The following is an 18159-nucleotide window of genomic DNA, read 5'->3' on the forward strand; positions in this document are numbered from 1 at the left end:
GTTCATTTTAAAACTTGCTTCATTTATTGTTGTTAATGAGTTAATTACGTTTTACAAAAGTGTTGTTGTTTCAGCTCTCGGTTTTAGCTCTCGGTTTCTAGCCAATCTAAGCTCCCTCTTGCATTGACGGAAAGTTTACTAAAGCTTGAACGAGTGTCCTTCCTGATGTGTGGTTCAGACAACAAAACCAATGAAAGTGTAATAGTTTACCATAAAAACATGTAATGGGTATAGACTCCCCATCAGCAAACACAAAACGATTTGTGTGTGATTAAAATATACTATACTATACTGTACTATACTATACTATACTATACTATACTATACTATACTATACTATACTATACTATAAAACGTTTTCGACATCATTCGCAAAAGGTTATAAAAGGTTGTCAGAAAACGTTTAAATGTCGGGTTATATAAAGGGTATATTAAGAGAATAAAACGTTTTCATAACCTTAAAAAAACATTTTTGATAATACTGCTCAGCAAACAAAAATGTTTGACAGAAAATGTTTAAATGTCGGGTTATATAAAGGATATAAAATCGTTTTAATATCATTCCAAAAACATTCTTGAAAACTTCATACAGAACATTATAAACAGAATGTTATTTTGGGGTTGAAAAAATATTTTGCGAAAAATGTTTGCCTAAAATATTTGCAATAATGTTTTAAAAACGTTTTCATGACCTTTATATAACCCGACATTTAAATGTTATTAAAATGTTGTTAAAAAAACATTTTAAGAACATATCTGGGTTTGCTGTGTTCAAATATTTTAACATAAAGTTATTTAAGTATTGACAAAATATTTGGTCAAAATGCTTTTTTAAATAGTTTACAATAACATTTTTGAAAATATTGTTGTAGTGTGTTGTCATACAAAACGTTTTAAAACGTTATCATGACCTTTATACAACCCGACATTTTAATGTTATTAAAGCTTATTAAGGGTACTTGCCCATGAGTTTCATTCAGGGCGTGTTTGAAAAACGGCACAGCGCATTAGTAAAAAGAATAAAAAATACTAAAATTTTCACCGGGGTTCGAAACACTGCCAATTTCACTAAATGCTAAAGATGCCTATACTGTGCCACGGTGACTGTGGTTAACATTCGGCGATTTTCAAAGATATACATATCAACACGTTTCTAGTGTATTGAAAATCATTTTGATTTTGATTTTGGTAGGAATACGGTCATAGAAAGACATATGACTCTACTTGTCTGTTTGTTTTTCATTTAATACAAATTAATTTTGATGAATTGAACTGGTACAATTCTTAGCACTCGTGATAAACGACGATTAATTTAGTAATAATAAAATGAAAACACTGGGTCATTCACGACGTCATTTGTAATTTATGTCAAAACCTGGGAGGACCACACACATCCGTGCTGCATGTATACGTGCGCAATCGATACTCAATGATCCAGACAATAGCGTTTGAATATACCGCCCTGCTTGACACATCTTGTCACTTGCGGGAAGATATACTATAGGCCTACCCTAATAGCTTACAATAGATACCCCACCGTAAATAGCTCTGTTCATTATCTCGCTGTGCTAGTTTATACGCGTAGTGTACGCACTTTTGAACCATATTTTGTTCAAAAATGATAGGAAGGGACTGTTTTCAGCTAAAATGTTGGTTATCAGCAGATGCTTAATGATACCGGGAAGTGTTGCAGAAAGGTAAGCGTACTCTTTATTTATTCAAAATATGTATATCAATGAATTTAAATTTGAAATCCAAAAAGGAAATGTCAGGTCAAAATTCTCACCTTAGAATTATTGTGAAATAAAATCAAACCAAATTTAGGCTCCGCAAACAACGTCCAATTATTCCCATTGTGTTTGCTACACGTGCATATAATAAATCATGATTTGGGGCTAATTTGAGAAGAGTTAATGCCTCGAGTTTCAAAATACACCGAGTGATGTTTTTTGATCAAAAACATCGACAATTCAAGACTCTGTAAAAACAAATCAAGAATTTTCTGGGATAATTGCAACTAAGTGCAATGAAAGTTATGATCTAAGCTACCAGATGCATCATTAATTTCCTGACTATGATATTTAGTTGTGGGAAAAGATTACTTTAATGTTTTGGCGGGATTATTTCCCGCCAAAAATTTCAACCAAAAAGAGCATGTAGCCTTAAAACGTTTTTACTTAAACCAAAAGCCAAAATATAACTGATTTAAAACGTTTTTAAAACGTTTTTTTTTGTGTTTGCTGGGTCCATATTGGTAGTATTATCATGTATAGTTTACCAGATAATGACGAAAATGTGATTTTCTGTAATGGCTTTCTTAATGTAGGCGATTTGGGCGATAAAGACACTATCCTGACTAGGAAACTATATACCTACGACGATGATTGACCATGAAAACATAGGAGTAGATACCTGATTCAGTCTCAACGCAGGACAACCGATTCTTTAGAAATGCATAGTCGCGCTAAAAGTCGATCGATACATGTTAAAATCAGCACAATTCGGATATACACCTTTTTGCTATGAAATTAATTTTCTCGGTCAAATATAAAGCAATATTTTTTTTCTTCAGTAATGTCAGTTTAAAACATTGTGCTTGGATATACATTTTTTTAAAAATCCTGGTGTTAAAATTAGGTATGAAATTGTGTCGTTTAGTGTAAGATTTATGAATTTTATAGGCCTTACATCCGTCCACGAGCTTTTTTCGGAATTCATTTTGTAGCGTTTCAAACTAATATAATTCGCTAAGGAAAGATATTTCCCACCTCTGTAAAGCACATCGTGTGGGTCTATCTATTATTGTTTTGTCAGAATTTCCGTTTGGATTTCACCTTTTTTCACGACATGCTCCTAAAATCTCAAACTCAGTACTTTTATCTCGAAAGCAAGCAGCATAAATAGTCGATAATTCCATTGATCTAATCCAGGTCTCTTCTGCATTGGAAGCAAGGAATACCCGACGGGCGATTTTGTAGCCCAAATCTCCCATTTGGGTGCTTTGGTAAATTAAAGTGAATTTTGGATATTTGCTTCCGTGATCATGGTGATAGCCTGCAATGGCAAATATGGTTTCCATGATTAGGCCTATGTCGACCATTTTGTATGTTTGTTTGTTTACCTAAGGTTAGTCCGTAAGAGACGCACGTTGTACTGTCCAAACCTAGAAAAATTAGTGGTAAAGTTATAGGGGATTTTATTTTTCTGTCCGTCCTATCTCCAGGTGAATTTTGTATGACCCCCCCCCATCGCGGGTTGGCATTTTCATTACACCCTTCAGACTTGTGTTCGGGTTTGTTTTTAATTTGACATGTAGGCCTATTTGTCATAATAGGGCTATACTTTTTAAATGTATAGCTATAACGTGCTATATAAATATTATTATACCGGTATGTAATATTATGTATAGGCCTATCTGGTGTGGGGTGGGTGCAGAGGTGTGTGAGGTGGGTAGTATAGGGGGTGTATAAAGGGAAACTTTGGGGTGGTACTCAACACATTTTAAATATGACTTTCAACATGTTCAATGCAAGGCTCATTGTTGCCACAAATGTTATTTAATAGGTTTTTTTTAAATAAACTTCCATGTTTAATCTTGTATTGTTTTGGCTGCTTTCTTATGACTTTCGCTGGTTTTCCAAAAGCAGTTTCAAACAAACGCAAACAAAAGGCACCATACCCAGTCACCTTCATGACAATTGAAACACTAGGTCAAGTATTAACATCCAAGTTATTCTGTTTTTAGGCAAGCACTTTTAATTAATTACTTGAACAGGTTTAAGTTAACAATGATCATGAATGGTTCTTATAAGGCACAATCTCTTCCGATTAGAAACTCAAAGCGCGTAAAGCACGAGATTGACAAACAAACATAAAACCATCAATTTACAAAAATTGGTTTTGAGCTGGCGTTTAAATACGGTAACGAAAGTCTGGGGATGTTACGAAGGTTATTTGGAAGTGTGTTCCAAACAGTTTATAAAACATACAGCGTAATATTTATGTTTTGTAAATGAAAGTTTTGTTTAAAATATTGCCCAATTGCATGTAAGATTGTTGATTTTTTTACCAAATGTTGGGCAAAGTTGTTTTGAGGAGAAGCAAATTTCAAAACATTCGAATAATAATCACTCACAGTGTCATAGGAGCGCTAGTCCTGGGAATTTCTTTGCTATATTGAAGTTCTGGCAACACTGGAGCCAGGCCGGTCTTCATATCACTGCATATGGCACCCGGGGATATCGATTTACAATGCCTTGGATTTCACGTGTTGATTTTGAAAAATTTTCAGCCAGCAGTAAAAAAAGGTGAAATCAAAACGGAAATTCTGACAAAACTATGATATATCGCTCACGGTGATGTGCATTAGAAAGTTGGGAAAAATCCTTCGTTAGCCAACTATAAACTTTGGAAAGCTAAAAGGTTGATCCAAAAAAAGGCTCGCGGGCAGAGTTGAAGCCTATCAAAATCAAAAATCTTACACTAAATGACTGAATTTCACGCCTAAGTTTAACACTAAGATTTGAAAAAAATACAGTATCAAGCATTACAGTTTTTCCTGACATTTACTGAAAAAATGAAAATTATTGCTTTTCATTTGGCCGAGAGAAAAAAATTTACACTGAAAAGGTGTAACTCAAAATTTTGTTCATTTGAATACCAAATTCGATCGTTTGTATTGCCTCATTAAATGACTGAGTGAGCCTTGCAGAACAATGAGAATCGGTTGTCCTGCGTTGATAGTTATCCAGATATTGACGAAAATAGGATTTTTAGTAATGGTGTCCTTAGCTAATCGGATTTGGGCCGGAAATCCCCGGTCCTGACCCAGCAATAATGCCTTTTTGTGACGATATTCATGGGGTAAGTTGTTACGGCGCGTTTCACTTGAATAAATCTTCTGGGTTCCGGGTCTATGCTTTTCTTTGTGTTTAGTCACAGCCCTGAAATAGCGTCAAGTTCACATATAGTCCACAATTCACTGGACCGTTCAGTTATTGAAATGAAATAAATTTAAAATTACGGACATGTGGTACCGCAAGAAAATATTTTTATTCTGGTACAAAACACAAGTATGTCGGTCCGACTCATGAATTGACATGGCATTTTTGTTAATAACATTGCAAAAAACAAAGCAAAATTGGGATTTCCAGTGAAATCCACACACCTATGGAAGACCACAGGGAGTGTGGATTTCAAACGAAATAACCATTTGTCTGTAAAATGCACCTAATCATATCAAAGGTGCGCGTCCCGATTGATAGCCTCTTTCATCAAAATGCAAATTTTGTCATCAGGATGACCCCAGTGAAAGTTATGAGATTGGAATTCCAGTTTCCTTTCTCACGAAGTAAGAGCTAAGAGTAAAATTGTACAATTGTGTTTGGGAGTGGCCTTCTCTCCTTTCTCCCTTTCCTTGTTATTTTCTTCCATTTCTTGCTTTGTTTATCAAAGCTATCTGGGCCAGCATGCATCTTATTAGCCTACACTGGCTATCCAGGCTTGTGCATTTTTATTGTATGAACTTGGAACGATCCATGGATTTCCCATGGATTAGCATGTGTCCCTCACGGACCAACCTGGGTAAACAAATAAACAATATGCTTCGTCAGTTAAGCGGTATAATGCCCGGAAGAAAACACGTACGTCGGTATCAGTGCCGCCGAGAGCCATTACGGGCCCGGGGGCAATGTGAATGCACGGGCCCCTTTGATCAGTGATGACGGTGTAGGATTTCATAAGTGTGTTGGAGTGGGGGGGGACAACAGTGGCATGATTTCTTTGTAACATGGGGGAGGGAGGTTGGTGTAAAAACCTTTACCATAATGTTGCAGCGTAGCTAAAGTAGCATGTTTAGCTACCAATAATCAAATATGAACATTGAAGGAGATAAATGCGCGAGATGCACGCACAAATTAGCAATTTGAACGGCATTTTGCTCCCAGATTAAGTTTCAATTTGCCAATTCAAAGCCAATTTGAAGCGAAAATGATCCATGTATGAACCGTTTAATTTGACAAATGCGCGCGAAGCGCGCGAAAATTTGTAATTCGAATCAGCGTCTTTTGCTCCCAGATTGGACTTATTGAAACAAACTCCGTGCGAAGCGCGGAAAAATTGTTAATTTTAAGGTAAATGATCAAATAATAAACTGAAGGGCAAAATGCGCGAAAATTTGCAATTTGTGTTCTCAAGATTAAGCTGCACTCCCCTGATTTCTCGAAGATTTCATTATAGGCCTATCGAGGATGATCATTTTGACCAAGGGAAACTGTAAATTCAATTGAAATATTTATTAGAGTGTGTGTATCAAAGGCTATCTTGTATTTTTTATTATAAAATGCACGTCTCTTTTCTTTGTTTTTACGGGCCCGTTACTTTTGTTTGTTTTTTATGGGCCGTAAAAGAGCAAAGAAAACAGACCTTATAATGGACCCGTAAAGGCAAAGAAAAGAGCCCGTAGTCATGGTAGTAGGCCCGTAAAAAGCAAAGAAAAGATAACATAGGCCCGTACATGTACAGGAAAGAAAAGAGACCTTAGTGAGTATGTAAAAAAGCTTAAGAAGCAAAGAAAAGATACCTTAATGGACCCATACAAAGAAAAAAAGAGACCTCGGAGGGTCCGTAAAAAGCAAAGAAGAGATACTTCGTCGGCAGAGTGCTACACTATCGTAAGTGCAGTTTGGACAGTTTTACAGGAGGGGCGTTTTTGTGTTTAACGTAGCCGTTTGTTTCCAAGTAGCCATAAAATGACATGGGAATGTAAAGCAATTTGATTTTAATAATATAAACTATATAAATGGTGTTAAAGTTAATAAATCGATGAATTATTTACTGATTTAGATGTCGTAAGTGCCACATACGATAGTGTTACACTCAAATAGAAATGAGGATAGAGTGCAACACTATCGTATGTGCCACATACGATAGTGTTGCACTAAAATAGAAATAAGTGTAGAGTGCAACACTATCGTATGTGCCACATACGATAGTGTAGCATTCATTGTTAGGATATGCGTAATATCGGCTCAAATATCTAATATGTTGTCATTTTATGTTTCTTAACAAGTGTTAATTTATTTTGGCACATAATATTTACAATAGCAAGACACCTTTTGCTGTAATGTTATATCTCAAGATTTATTACTGAATCTAAAACTAAAAACACCGGATTTATCGTCTCTATTACCAGTCATGGGAGCTATGAACTTAGCCAGCATGATGACAACGCATACAGCCGTCAGCGTCACAGCCAGTGATGTGTTAGAGACTGTTTTGCACTTACGATGGTGATTCCGTGATTTTGCTGTTTAGGCCCAATAAAGTAGCGTATGTGGCACATACGATGGTCTTGCAGCAAATGAAAAACAAAATTAGCGTGCAAGACTATCGTAAGTGGCACATACGATAGTCTTGCATGCATTAATTAAAATTGCATTGCACTTACGATATTTTATTTTATTAATTAAAAAATAATTAAGCAATTTTGAAACTTAAAACCTGATTTAAAATGTGCGTTTTTATATGGCCTTTCATAATTCGTCAAAATCTCATTTTGGCCAAAAATGTCACTTACGATAGTGTAGCACTCTGGCGACGACTTGAGGCCTAAGAAAAGAAACCATTGTCGGTCCGTATAGTAAAGCAAAGAAAATATGCCTTAATTGCAAGGTATCTTTTCTTAACCTTTTTACCTTTTCTTTGGTTTTACTGCCCCATAGTACAGTATCTTTTCTTCACTTTTTACGGCCCCCTAGGACCCTGTAGAACACTGATCATTCGCACCTGTAAGATTAGTATCTTTGAAAAGAGCGGTATTGTATTGTATTGTATTGTATTGTATTGTATTGTATTGTATTGTATTGTATCAACGAAATGAGCCAGTCAACATGGTCAATGTGAGCAATCACCATTTTGGGAAATTGTCATCTGTAAAAGGATTTGTAAGCAAAGGATATATAAATTCAAGTATACAGTGTGTGCTGTGTGGTCTTCGCTGAACAATGGTTTTCGCAAGACAAGCTTGAATCAGGATTATACATCAGTCGTCCGGAATATTGAGTGCAGCAGAACGTTGTATAAGAAGAAGACTGTTGGATAAGTACCGTAGTAATTATTGTAAGGTGTATTCATTTATGTTTATGTGCAAAATCATTATCAATCATATTATACCTAATACTTTTTCTTAAAGATCCAGATTTTGTTAACTTATAGGCCTATAGTGTGTTTTGTTGTCATTTTGAAGTGAATTTGGGTAAAATGTTTTTTTGGCCTTGAAGCTCCTTGAGTCATTTACGGTTCGTAACAATGTACCCCATCCTTCAATGGAACAAAGATTAGGTATGATATTGTTTTGTTTTTTGCTTTTCTTCTGGCTGTCGATTAAATGTAGCTATAGAAAAGCTATTGTAGGGTATACACCTTTATTATTATTATTATTTCAGTATAGGAACCTGCGCCCCGGGTAATAGCCGAATAGCCGTTGTCAATAAGTCCTCCAGACGCCCTTAATAAAATGAACACATAAGCTCATTCAACAAAACTTCTGCATGGCTTATGTGAACAGTTTGATTATAACTGACGTATGTAACGGCTGCCATTGCACTAAACATGCTAAACAACACTGACACGCAAACCAGTTAGCGTATCGGCCTTTGACGACTCCACTCAGACGCTCGAGAAATATTGATAGTTGAAACCGTTAACCTGCAGTATATACTTTCTCGAAACAAAATATGGACAGTGGTAAGTTACTAGAAATTATTATTTGTATTTACAAACATGTTTGACTCATAACGTGGAAGTTGTGAAACGATTTCATGAGACTTATGCTGGTATTACCATGCATTACGCTTGGGTAAGCGACGACATGAGCGACCGCCCCAGTTAGCAACGTCGTGCACCCGGCGTCGTCACTAACTCGGCATTTATCTCATCAACTCGTCAACTGTCAGAGCTTCCGTATAAATACCAAGGTATATATGGCTCCCACATTTCTCGGAAGGAGGGTCATGGATACGGTATATCAATATGACCGCAGTCAAGTTTTTATGACCCTCCCTATATTTCGGGTTGAAAATGTTTATTACCCCGCTTCCGCGCACACAGACTGGAAACAAGTTATTCCTTGCCGGAGTTAAGGTGCGCGGAGCGCGCAAATTGTTTGTAACTGTCATTCCGGCCACTATGACATTTCATTGAGCATGTTGAGTTGCAATATATGGACCAAGGCCACTGAGCATGAAATCTACTTGAATTGGGACTTAAGAATTGTACACCTAGTGGCACCGTTGGCTAGGGGTGGGGGTGGTGTTACGTTTGGGCTCCAACCACCCATGAATGATCTTTGACTTCTGGGTTGAATATCATGTAGTTCTTACACATCATTCATAGGAGCATATTCTTGTCATCAATTATTATTGGCCATCCTTGATTAAATTCAGACTTCCGCTCTCCCCATGGTTCATTTAGAATTGGGTAAATGAATCTTGAAAGTACTTCATCCTTCGGACGTTTAGCCGTCGGTTAACTGTGCAGAGAGACCATACCTGTACGCTAATCTTGTGTCCAAGTATTCTGGAATTCTTTATCGTCTCAAACCTACTTTAAGTGTCAACATTTTGTTCTCCTTGTATACAACTTTAGTTTTGCCTCATATTCAATATAGAGGCCTTGCATGTGACGTATCATCCCGTAAATATGGCGGACTACTCAAATGCATTCAACAAAAGCATGATTGCAATCTACCGTGACAGTTCGTCTCGCTCATATAACCCTGCACTACGATCGAATAGGTTGATGACAACATTTGATTGAATGGACTGCACTCCGCCATAACTACGGTGAAGGACACCAGTTCAAATCCTTTGTTTGGAGCCAATCGATAAAAGAATGCAGGGCCTCTATTGTAATTTAATATGGGCTGATCGTAACAATTGTAATTTGAATTCCATTCATATCAAACAAAAGAGAATTATGCGCTTATGTACTGACTCCCATTTCCTTGCACATACACCACCCTTGTTTACCAAACTTAAAACTCTTACCGTTCATGATATTCATATGTTTCAAAAAGCCGTCTTTATGTACAAGTATCATAATAGATTTGTATCGCCCAACCAATTTTGTTACAGATCTTGCACGAAATACAATCAGAAGACAGGGTCCCATATTATGGAACAACATTGATATTTCTATTCGTAATTCAACATCAATCAAGCGGTTCAAGTCACTTTATAAGATCCATTTATTATCAAATCAGTAATCTCTTGTAGTACAAATGTTTATTGTAATAATTATTATTCTATACTTTTCAATGTGTATTTAGTCTTGATTCATATTTCATTTGTCTATGCCAACATACGTACTTTGTCTGTCTCACTTGTCCTGTCTTCTTGTTGTTTTCACCATGTCTCTCTTTTTGTCTTGTGTGACTTGTCCTTAGTTTCTTTGCACTTTTTTTTCAACATTTTCTTTGTTATAGGGTGGCCAAATATTTTCGAGCTGTGCTCTCTTTTGACCATCCTTCCATTATATATTTATATTTATATTTTGTATGACTTAGTGGATAAATAAATTATACTGAACTGAACTGAATGTATCTCGCAGCCAGTTTTGAAAAGAGTGCATTAACCCCTGACTGTTCCCAACCCGTCCTGTTGTTCAAATGGACCCCAATGGATATAAGCTTCAATAGAGGCTTTCTTGGGTTATCCGGGGTTGTCAAAACCCGAACAAATCAAATCAAATCAAATCAAAAATCAAATGTCCTCTTTAAGGACCGTTCTTGTTTTAGCCTATCGATTCAATAACATAAAATCACAATGTTGTTGTTGATGATAATGATGATGAGGATATTGTTGATGATGACGGTGATAATGATGATGATTATTGCTTAGATCTTGTTACACATTTGTTTCTCATGCAGTGGGCTATAGCTATCGCTATAGCTATCCAGCTCAGCAGGGCTATCCTCGACAGCAACAGGGCTACCGACCTCAACGAGGTTACCCGCCGTCAGGAAATGCTCAATATTACCCCGTAAGTACGATATCAAAAGACCAAACACCTCAATCATTGAATTTTTGAAGACATCAATATCAATTTTTGTAAGGTATGTAGGGGTGTACAGGGGAAAGAAGAATTACGCATCGCACACTAGCACAATTAAACATGAATTTACTAATGGAAACAAGACATCCATAGGCAGATATACCAGAGTAAAAATTCCGGACATACCTGCCTGTGCTGGGACTTGAACCCCAGACCTCTCACTTGTCGGGCGTGCGCTCTACCACTGAGCTACACAGACTGTCCCTGATAATGGTTGAACAAATTCATCAGGATCGGTAGAGTAAAGTCAATCAAAAGGTTCTTATTTCTGATCCAATAAATTGCACTTACTGTGTACGTTTCGATAACCACTCGGTTATCTTTATCAACACTGAATGAAGACTGCTACTGTGAACTGGTCATCCAATCACCTATTGATTTCTTGGTGATTGACTTGTTGACTGTGTTGCCAGTTGATTTTTTTCCTGTTGGATGTTTTGATGGATTTTTCACAGGATGTAACCGAGTGGTTATCGAAACGTACACAGTAAGTGCAATTTATTGGATCAGAAATAAGAACCTTTTGATTGACTTTACTCTACCGATCCTGATGAATTTGTTCAACCATGTTCGACAGTCTTATGGACATAGCACAGTGAAACATCTTCGTGATATTGAAAACAGTGAGAAAAAGATACAGAGACATAGAAACCATCTCGTCTATAGTCTCCGTTGCCGTGACCAAAACCTCACCCCGCCCAGTTTAAAACTTCGTTGCCCAATAAATACCATCAAGGCTCAGCAAATTATCAAGCGTGCAGAGAAGAGACTCATTAGAGAACGTATTCGTGTAGTGAACAACAAAATCCAGAGTTTGAAATCCAAGAAATCACAATTGGAGGAGGATTTCAATCGTAAGATTCCCGCAGAATCTGAACTGGGGAAAAATATCAACCAACATTTAGATACTGTCAGGGAGACTATGTATGTAAACACTAAACGATGTCACCTACAGAAGCTACAGAAGTTAGCGGAAAAACAGACTACAGGAAGGAAAAAGTCACCAAATTCTACGCTTGATTTATAGGGTACCCAGTTGAAAAAATGGGTGGTAAACCTTTCAAAATACAAGTTAAATCCAGAGCAGACCAGTGTGTTAGCAAGAGGACTCAATTTCGCCGTTTCGCCACCAGAGATATGTGCGAAAGAATTTGTATTGGCTACCGAGTTCGCATGTAAACACCTACCTCAGGATGATAGAATCCAACTAAGAGCGAAAGTAGCGAGCACGTTGAAGTCTTCAAAATTACCAGTGCAAAACAGAAGAAGAAAGGAAGGCCATAAACATGATAAAAGAACTGAAACAAGCGGAAGATATAATCTTGCCGGCGGACAAGGTAAAATCCATTGTCGTGTTAGACAAGGATAAATATGACGAGCAAGTAACATCCATGTTAAGCGATAAGAAAACATATGAAGAGCTACCAGGTGACCCGACGCCAAAATACAAACGCAAACTTGTGTCCATCCTTTCCGATTTGAAGAAGGAAGGCAAGATCACAGAAAGAAAATATAAAGATCTTTACCCGACGGCCGAGAATGTGCCTAGGTTGTATTGTACCCCAAAATACATAAGCCTAACACCCCGCTGCGTCCTATTGTGGATTATACGGCAACCATTGGGTACAGCACTTCTAGATGGCTGGCTGATATCTTGGGTGGTTTGGTTTTAAATACACAGCATCATGTGAAAAATTCAAAGCATCTAGCAGAAGAACTGGCTGAGTTGGTCATTGAAGAAGACGAGATACTCAATTCCCATGATGTTGTCAGTTTGTTTACAAACACTCCTATTGATCAGGTTCTGGACATAGTGAAACACAGACTGGAAAAAGAAAGCGTGTTGAGAGTATACAACAAAGAAACAGGTTTCAACTTGACTAGTGAGGATGTGGAGAAACTTCTGGATTTTATTCTGACCACCACCTATTTCACCTTCAGAGGGAAGATTTACCGTCAGTTGTTTGGGACCGCGATGGGAAGCCCAGTATCACCGATTGCGGCTAATATCTTTATGGAAGCTCTAGAACAACAAGCTATAGAGAATTCCCGTGTTTTCAAGCGGAACGGACTACAATAGTGTTTATAACGTGATTCGCACCGCCGTATTCCTCATTCCTTTGATTTGGTCAATGACCCTATTGGTGATACATTCTACAAAATAACATTTGCTAATTTGCGAGAGTGTTGGTATTCTGAAAATTGTAAACGGAGTTTAGGTTTCCCTCCAAGATGGCGGGTAACCCAAAACACGGGAACTCTCTATTACTACGGCTCCCCTGGATTGCAAGCCAAAATTGTGGCTAAGATATGTCGATGACATCCTCGAGGTGGTGAAGAGAAACACGGTACAACAGCTAACAGACCACATCAACAAAACTGATAAATCAGACTCCATAAAGTTTACCTATGAGGAAGAGTCGGAAGGAACCATCCCATATCTGGATACCCTCATAGTCAGAAAGGAAGACGGTACGGTTAAGCTTCTCGTTTACCGCAAGCCAACCCATACTGACCAGTACCTGAGTTTCCAGTCCGACCACCCACTGCACCCAAAAATGGGTGTCATAAGAACTCTGTTTGACAGGAAAGATCGCATTATAACCGAAGACGAAGATGAGATCGCAGAAGAAGATAAGGTCCAGGAAGCGCTGAAAGTATGTGGTTATCCTGATTGGACATTTAAACGGGTGGATTCACCATTACCCACTTTAACCATTAGATTTATAAAGTTTACTTCGAGGACTGATAAATATCAAAAATATAATTTTTCAATCATTTGCCATAAAATGTATTACATCGCGAACTTCAAAAAATTAAAATTAGTTGATATCATCAGGACATTCTTCGTATTCAGAGTCCAAACGGTCATACCCCACCCCTTAAGAGTATAACAGAAATACATTGTATTTATTTTGATCTTATCTATAATTATCAGGATGAATGCAAGCAGCTCCTTTATCACATATCTCATAAATTCCTTGCTTGAACTAGGAAGAGCTATAAAACTATATAGTAACATTTTATCTTGAAAAATAGACAAATAAAGCTGACACACAAGAGGAATGGTATATGGGTTATAATTATAAGGAGATCCCAACCCGGGGATCCCAAAGCTTAATATATGGGGGTGTCATTTCTACATAAGTCCTTTATTTTATCTCGGCACGGAGAAACGCCCAAGAACCGTAAAAATATGAAGGTAATTGTTGGATTCCTTGACTCATAAGGTTATTGTATCAATATGAGAAGAACGCCGCCAGATTTTTAGTTAAATGGCTAAAACTCAAAAACAATATACCTCCTGCCTTCTCACTTGCCTCGGAGAGCGAAATTTGCGCAGTATTTTTGTGGGACCTGAGAGCACATCAGACACACCAATTTGCATTCTGAGTACGAGGAATATAGTTCTGATATCAAATAATTTGCTTTTTTGAAATTTGCGATGATACAAATTTTATGACAAATTATTATTATATTTTTGAGAGTTTAAGAGTCCTCGAAGTAATCTTTAAGTAATCTTAAAGTGAAAGTAACTGGGATAAAAAGCCGTCCATCATATGAAAACTTTGACCCTATACATTAAAGATATATATTCTTTCCCAAAGACCTAAAATATTTAGGTGTTCAATACGAAAGGTAAAAAAAACAAAACGCTGGCGAAGTGACGTAATAAATCTGATTAACTACCATAGCAATAGATGAAATTTTTTGGAAAATATCGCGTTGCACTACAAGCAGGTTGCACTCATCACCTGGGTATGTCTGCAATCATAGATTGAATACAATACCTATCTTTTCAAAAACAGGCCTACTAATCTTACAGGTGCGAGTGATCAGCATGATATGGTTCAATGCAGAGGTACCGCATGAACGTACCAGTTAAGCGCGGTATATTCAAAAATTGTTTTCACCTATTGCTATGGTAGTTAATCTGATTATTGCATAACTTCACCAGCGTATTGGAGGTGAATTACCCTCGTTTCATCTTTTCTGTTTCGGGAGGTCTATTGTTCAGAAACGAAAACGCAAGGGATTAAGTAGGATGGTGTGTAAGTGGACTTCATTGTTACGTTTGGGGCATCATGCTTCTCATTTGAAGAGGTAATAATAGGTGCTGTCAATCACACTTATGTCTGTTAATAAAGGTTGGATAAGTCAATTATATGCAACACTGGTGTCTCAAGTGGGCAATCTTACTAGTCATGTCAGTCATTTAACCAGGCAGGATAGGCCTACATCAGGTCGGAACGCAAATTTGGTGTCATTATGGTCCATATTACTATGACATTTAAAAAAAGGACCCCTGCCTCTTCTCCTCTCGCTTCCTTCTCTTTCTAGTCTGTCTGTCTCTCCCCCTCCTAATGCCTCCCCAACTCTCACCTGTGCCATCTTTTGAATTATGTGGATATCTGAATTAATTGTATTTCCTTTACCCTTCTTCCCCTCTCATTGTTTTAGCAGTAGGCGATGATCAACGTGGAAAAATCAAAATAAACGGAATAAACTCCTCCCTGCTCTGCTCGCCCCCTCTCTTCTCTTGATCTACTCTCCTCTCCTCTCCTCTCCTCTCCTCTCCTCTCCTCTCCTCTCCTCTCCTCTCCTCTCCAAAATGCCATAAGTGCCTAAATTAACGATTTCGTGGTAAAGATGATGCACAAAGCTGAATCATCAATGTTCGAAAGAGTCCTGGGAATCTTTTCTACTATGTTGTCAAATCTGTAAACCCCGCGTTCTATTCCGTTTCCATGACAACGGTCACGCTATTTAAGGATTTTTGTTATTTTTTTACCTAAAAATGTCACATTTTAACTAGCTATTTCTTGACAACTAAATGGAGTAAAAACTTCATATTTGGTGTACAGAACGTATGATACAGGGATATTTAAAATATATGAACAAAATGATCGCTTAGTTCAATACATTTAATTTTTGTTCAGTTTTGTCCAAAAAATGTAATTTTTACATGGGGAATTTTTTGTAAAATGACTAATGCATCATGGAAACTGTATCAATTTACTCAGATGTTTGGATCAAAAACAACATCTTTCTGTGACCTATGATTTTTGACCTATGACCTCTTGGAATGCATAAGTAGGCCTAACATGCACGTTTTTGGTGATTTTGGTCAAAAATTTACCCCTTTTCACCAATTTGAGCAATTTCTTGCATTACAAAAGTTTGAATTCCACTTGACTTGACTATTGATAAACAAAGCCTCTTTAATTTTAGGCTATTGAGAGAATTCAAAGAGAATGCAGTTTCCATGGCAATGGCCATTAATGCACACAAAAAACCACACAATTTCCCAGTAAAATTCACAAAAAATGGGTGTAAATGTCAGTTTCCATGGAAACTGTCTTCTCTTTGAATTCTCCTTATAGCTTAAAATTAAAGAAGACCTGTATATCAATAATATGAGGTGTAATGCAAGAAATGGCTAAAATGATGAAAAATGGCCTATTTTTGGCCAAAATGACCAAAATCACTAAAAACATGCATTTTATCAATCAATCAATCAATCGATCTTTATTTTCATCAATCTCATACAAACATTATAGCATTATTTTATACAATTATTGTGTATTAACAAGATTTGATGAAGGTAGGTACATCACAAAGCCGAGGCCTGATAACGATGTACCACCTTTTAACTAACAAATAATTATAATTTAATCAAAACAACGAATATACACATAAACATAAATAAATAAACCAAAGAACATAAATAAATAAACAAAGAACCCATCTTAATTTACCATAATACAATTTTAAGCAAACAAATATTTTAGCAGTAGTATAGTATCAAGTAGTATAGACGAATCCAACGAGCCAAGTCATGGTCAGGATTTGGTCGGCCATCTTTGGTTTCCCGCTAGCACCAACCTGGGGTTTTGAGCGCCCGATTGTGCAAATAAATGCCGCCTAACACATAGAGAAGATGCAAAGACGAGGAGGGTTATTAGCGTTGTTGCGGCTCCCGTATGCATATGGACCGTAGATCTTGATGAATAGACTTACGGTTAAAAGTCAATCAGCTGTATAATTTGAAGTACTCAACATGCGTGACACACCACGAAGAGCGTGCTGATACCAATCAATAAATCCGACATGAAATCGAATCCAAAGTATAATACACATAACAATGAGAGGGTTAGTGCATCGATGCATATATAATAGTAGTCCTCTTCAATGAGGGCGGTGGTTTTCGATTCACAAGCTTCATGGTCATCGCGGAGCAGAAGAAGCTCTGAAAGATTTTGAATACATGTATAGGGAAGAGGGGTGGGTAATTGTTTTGAGTCTGCTCCGAGACGCGATATGCTGAAGGGTTGGGTGCGGGAGGGCGGGTTTTGAAATACATACATGTTAACCTAAAATCAATCGCATTATGAAATATACCCTAAAATTAGGAATTTGACCTTAAAATACAATACAATAAAATATAATAATGAATACCTCCAAATTATGAATTTTACCTTCAAATTGTGAATTTGATCTTAAATTTATGAACTTTACCCTTAAATTATGAATTATTGGGAGGTGCCTAGGGTACTTGGCCCCACCAAAATTATTGCCCCCCAGCCCTTCATGGGCCACTGCGGAGTTGATTCGATTATATCAGTAGGTTCTTGTCCTGGCCTTGGAAAGCAAAATAAATTCTATACCTCTCTCCTCAAATATTTCGGGCAAAGTGAATTTCTGGAGTGGGGTAGACAACTTTTGGCTAAAATTGGCGCAACAAGTTTACATTTGCATATTTTTTTGTGTACTGCCACCACCTTGTTTGTCATAAAATGTGTATTCTTGTTTCATGTCATAAACAATGGCGGGCCAGGATTTTTTCGGGGGCATGGGAGGGGGCTAAATCAACCAATATTCTCCCATGTCCCCCCCCCCCGCGGCGCCGCCTGTATGTGTTTGTTTAAACTGAGACTATTATACCTAGTCTCAGGTTTAAATGAGGTATTTTTTTATCTCAATTAATATTGTACATGTACTAAATAAAAACCGAAGGGGTGATATAGGGCTGATTATACTGGCCTT

The 18159-nt window shown here is 37.2% G+C and overlaps 1 protein-coding gene across 1 annotated transcript in view; it reads left to right on the forward strand.

The window, feature by feature from the left end:
- The first annotated feature begins 8573 nt into the window (after positions 1-8573).
- LOC140135642 (proline-rich transmembrane protein 1-like) overlaps positions 8574-18159 on the forward strand; it is a 33680-nt gene continuing 24094 nt past the window's right edge. Inside the window, exons 1-2 of the mRNA XM_072157215.1 lie at positions 8574-8745; positions 10928-11040. Of these exons, the coding sequence (XP_072013316.1) occupies positions 8736-8745; positions 10928-11040 (123 nt within the window). The 5' untranslated portion in view covers positions 8574-8735. The remainder of the gene's footprint in view (positions 8746-10927; positions 11041-18159) is intronic.

The sequence above is a fragment of the Amphiura filiformis genome, chromosome 16 (assembly GCF_039555335.1).
Source record: "Amphiura filiformis chromosome 16, Afil_fr2py, whole genome shotgun sequence".
In the NCBI taxonomy this organism is placed as follows: domain Eukaryota; kingdom Metazoa; phylum Echinodermata; class Ophiuroidea; order Amphilepidida; family Amphiuridae; genus Amphiura; species Amphiura filiformis.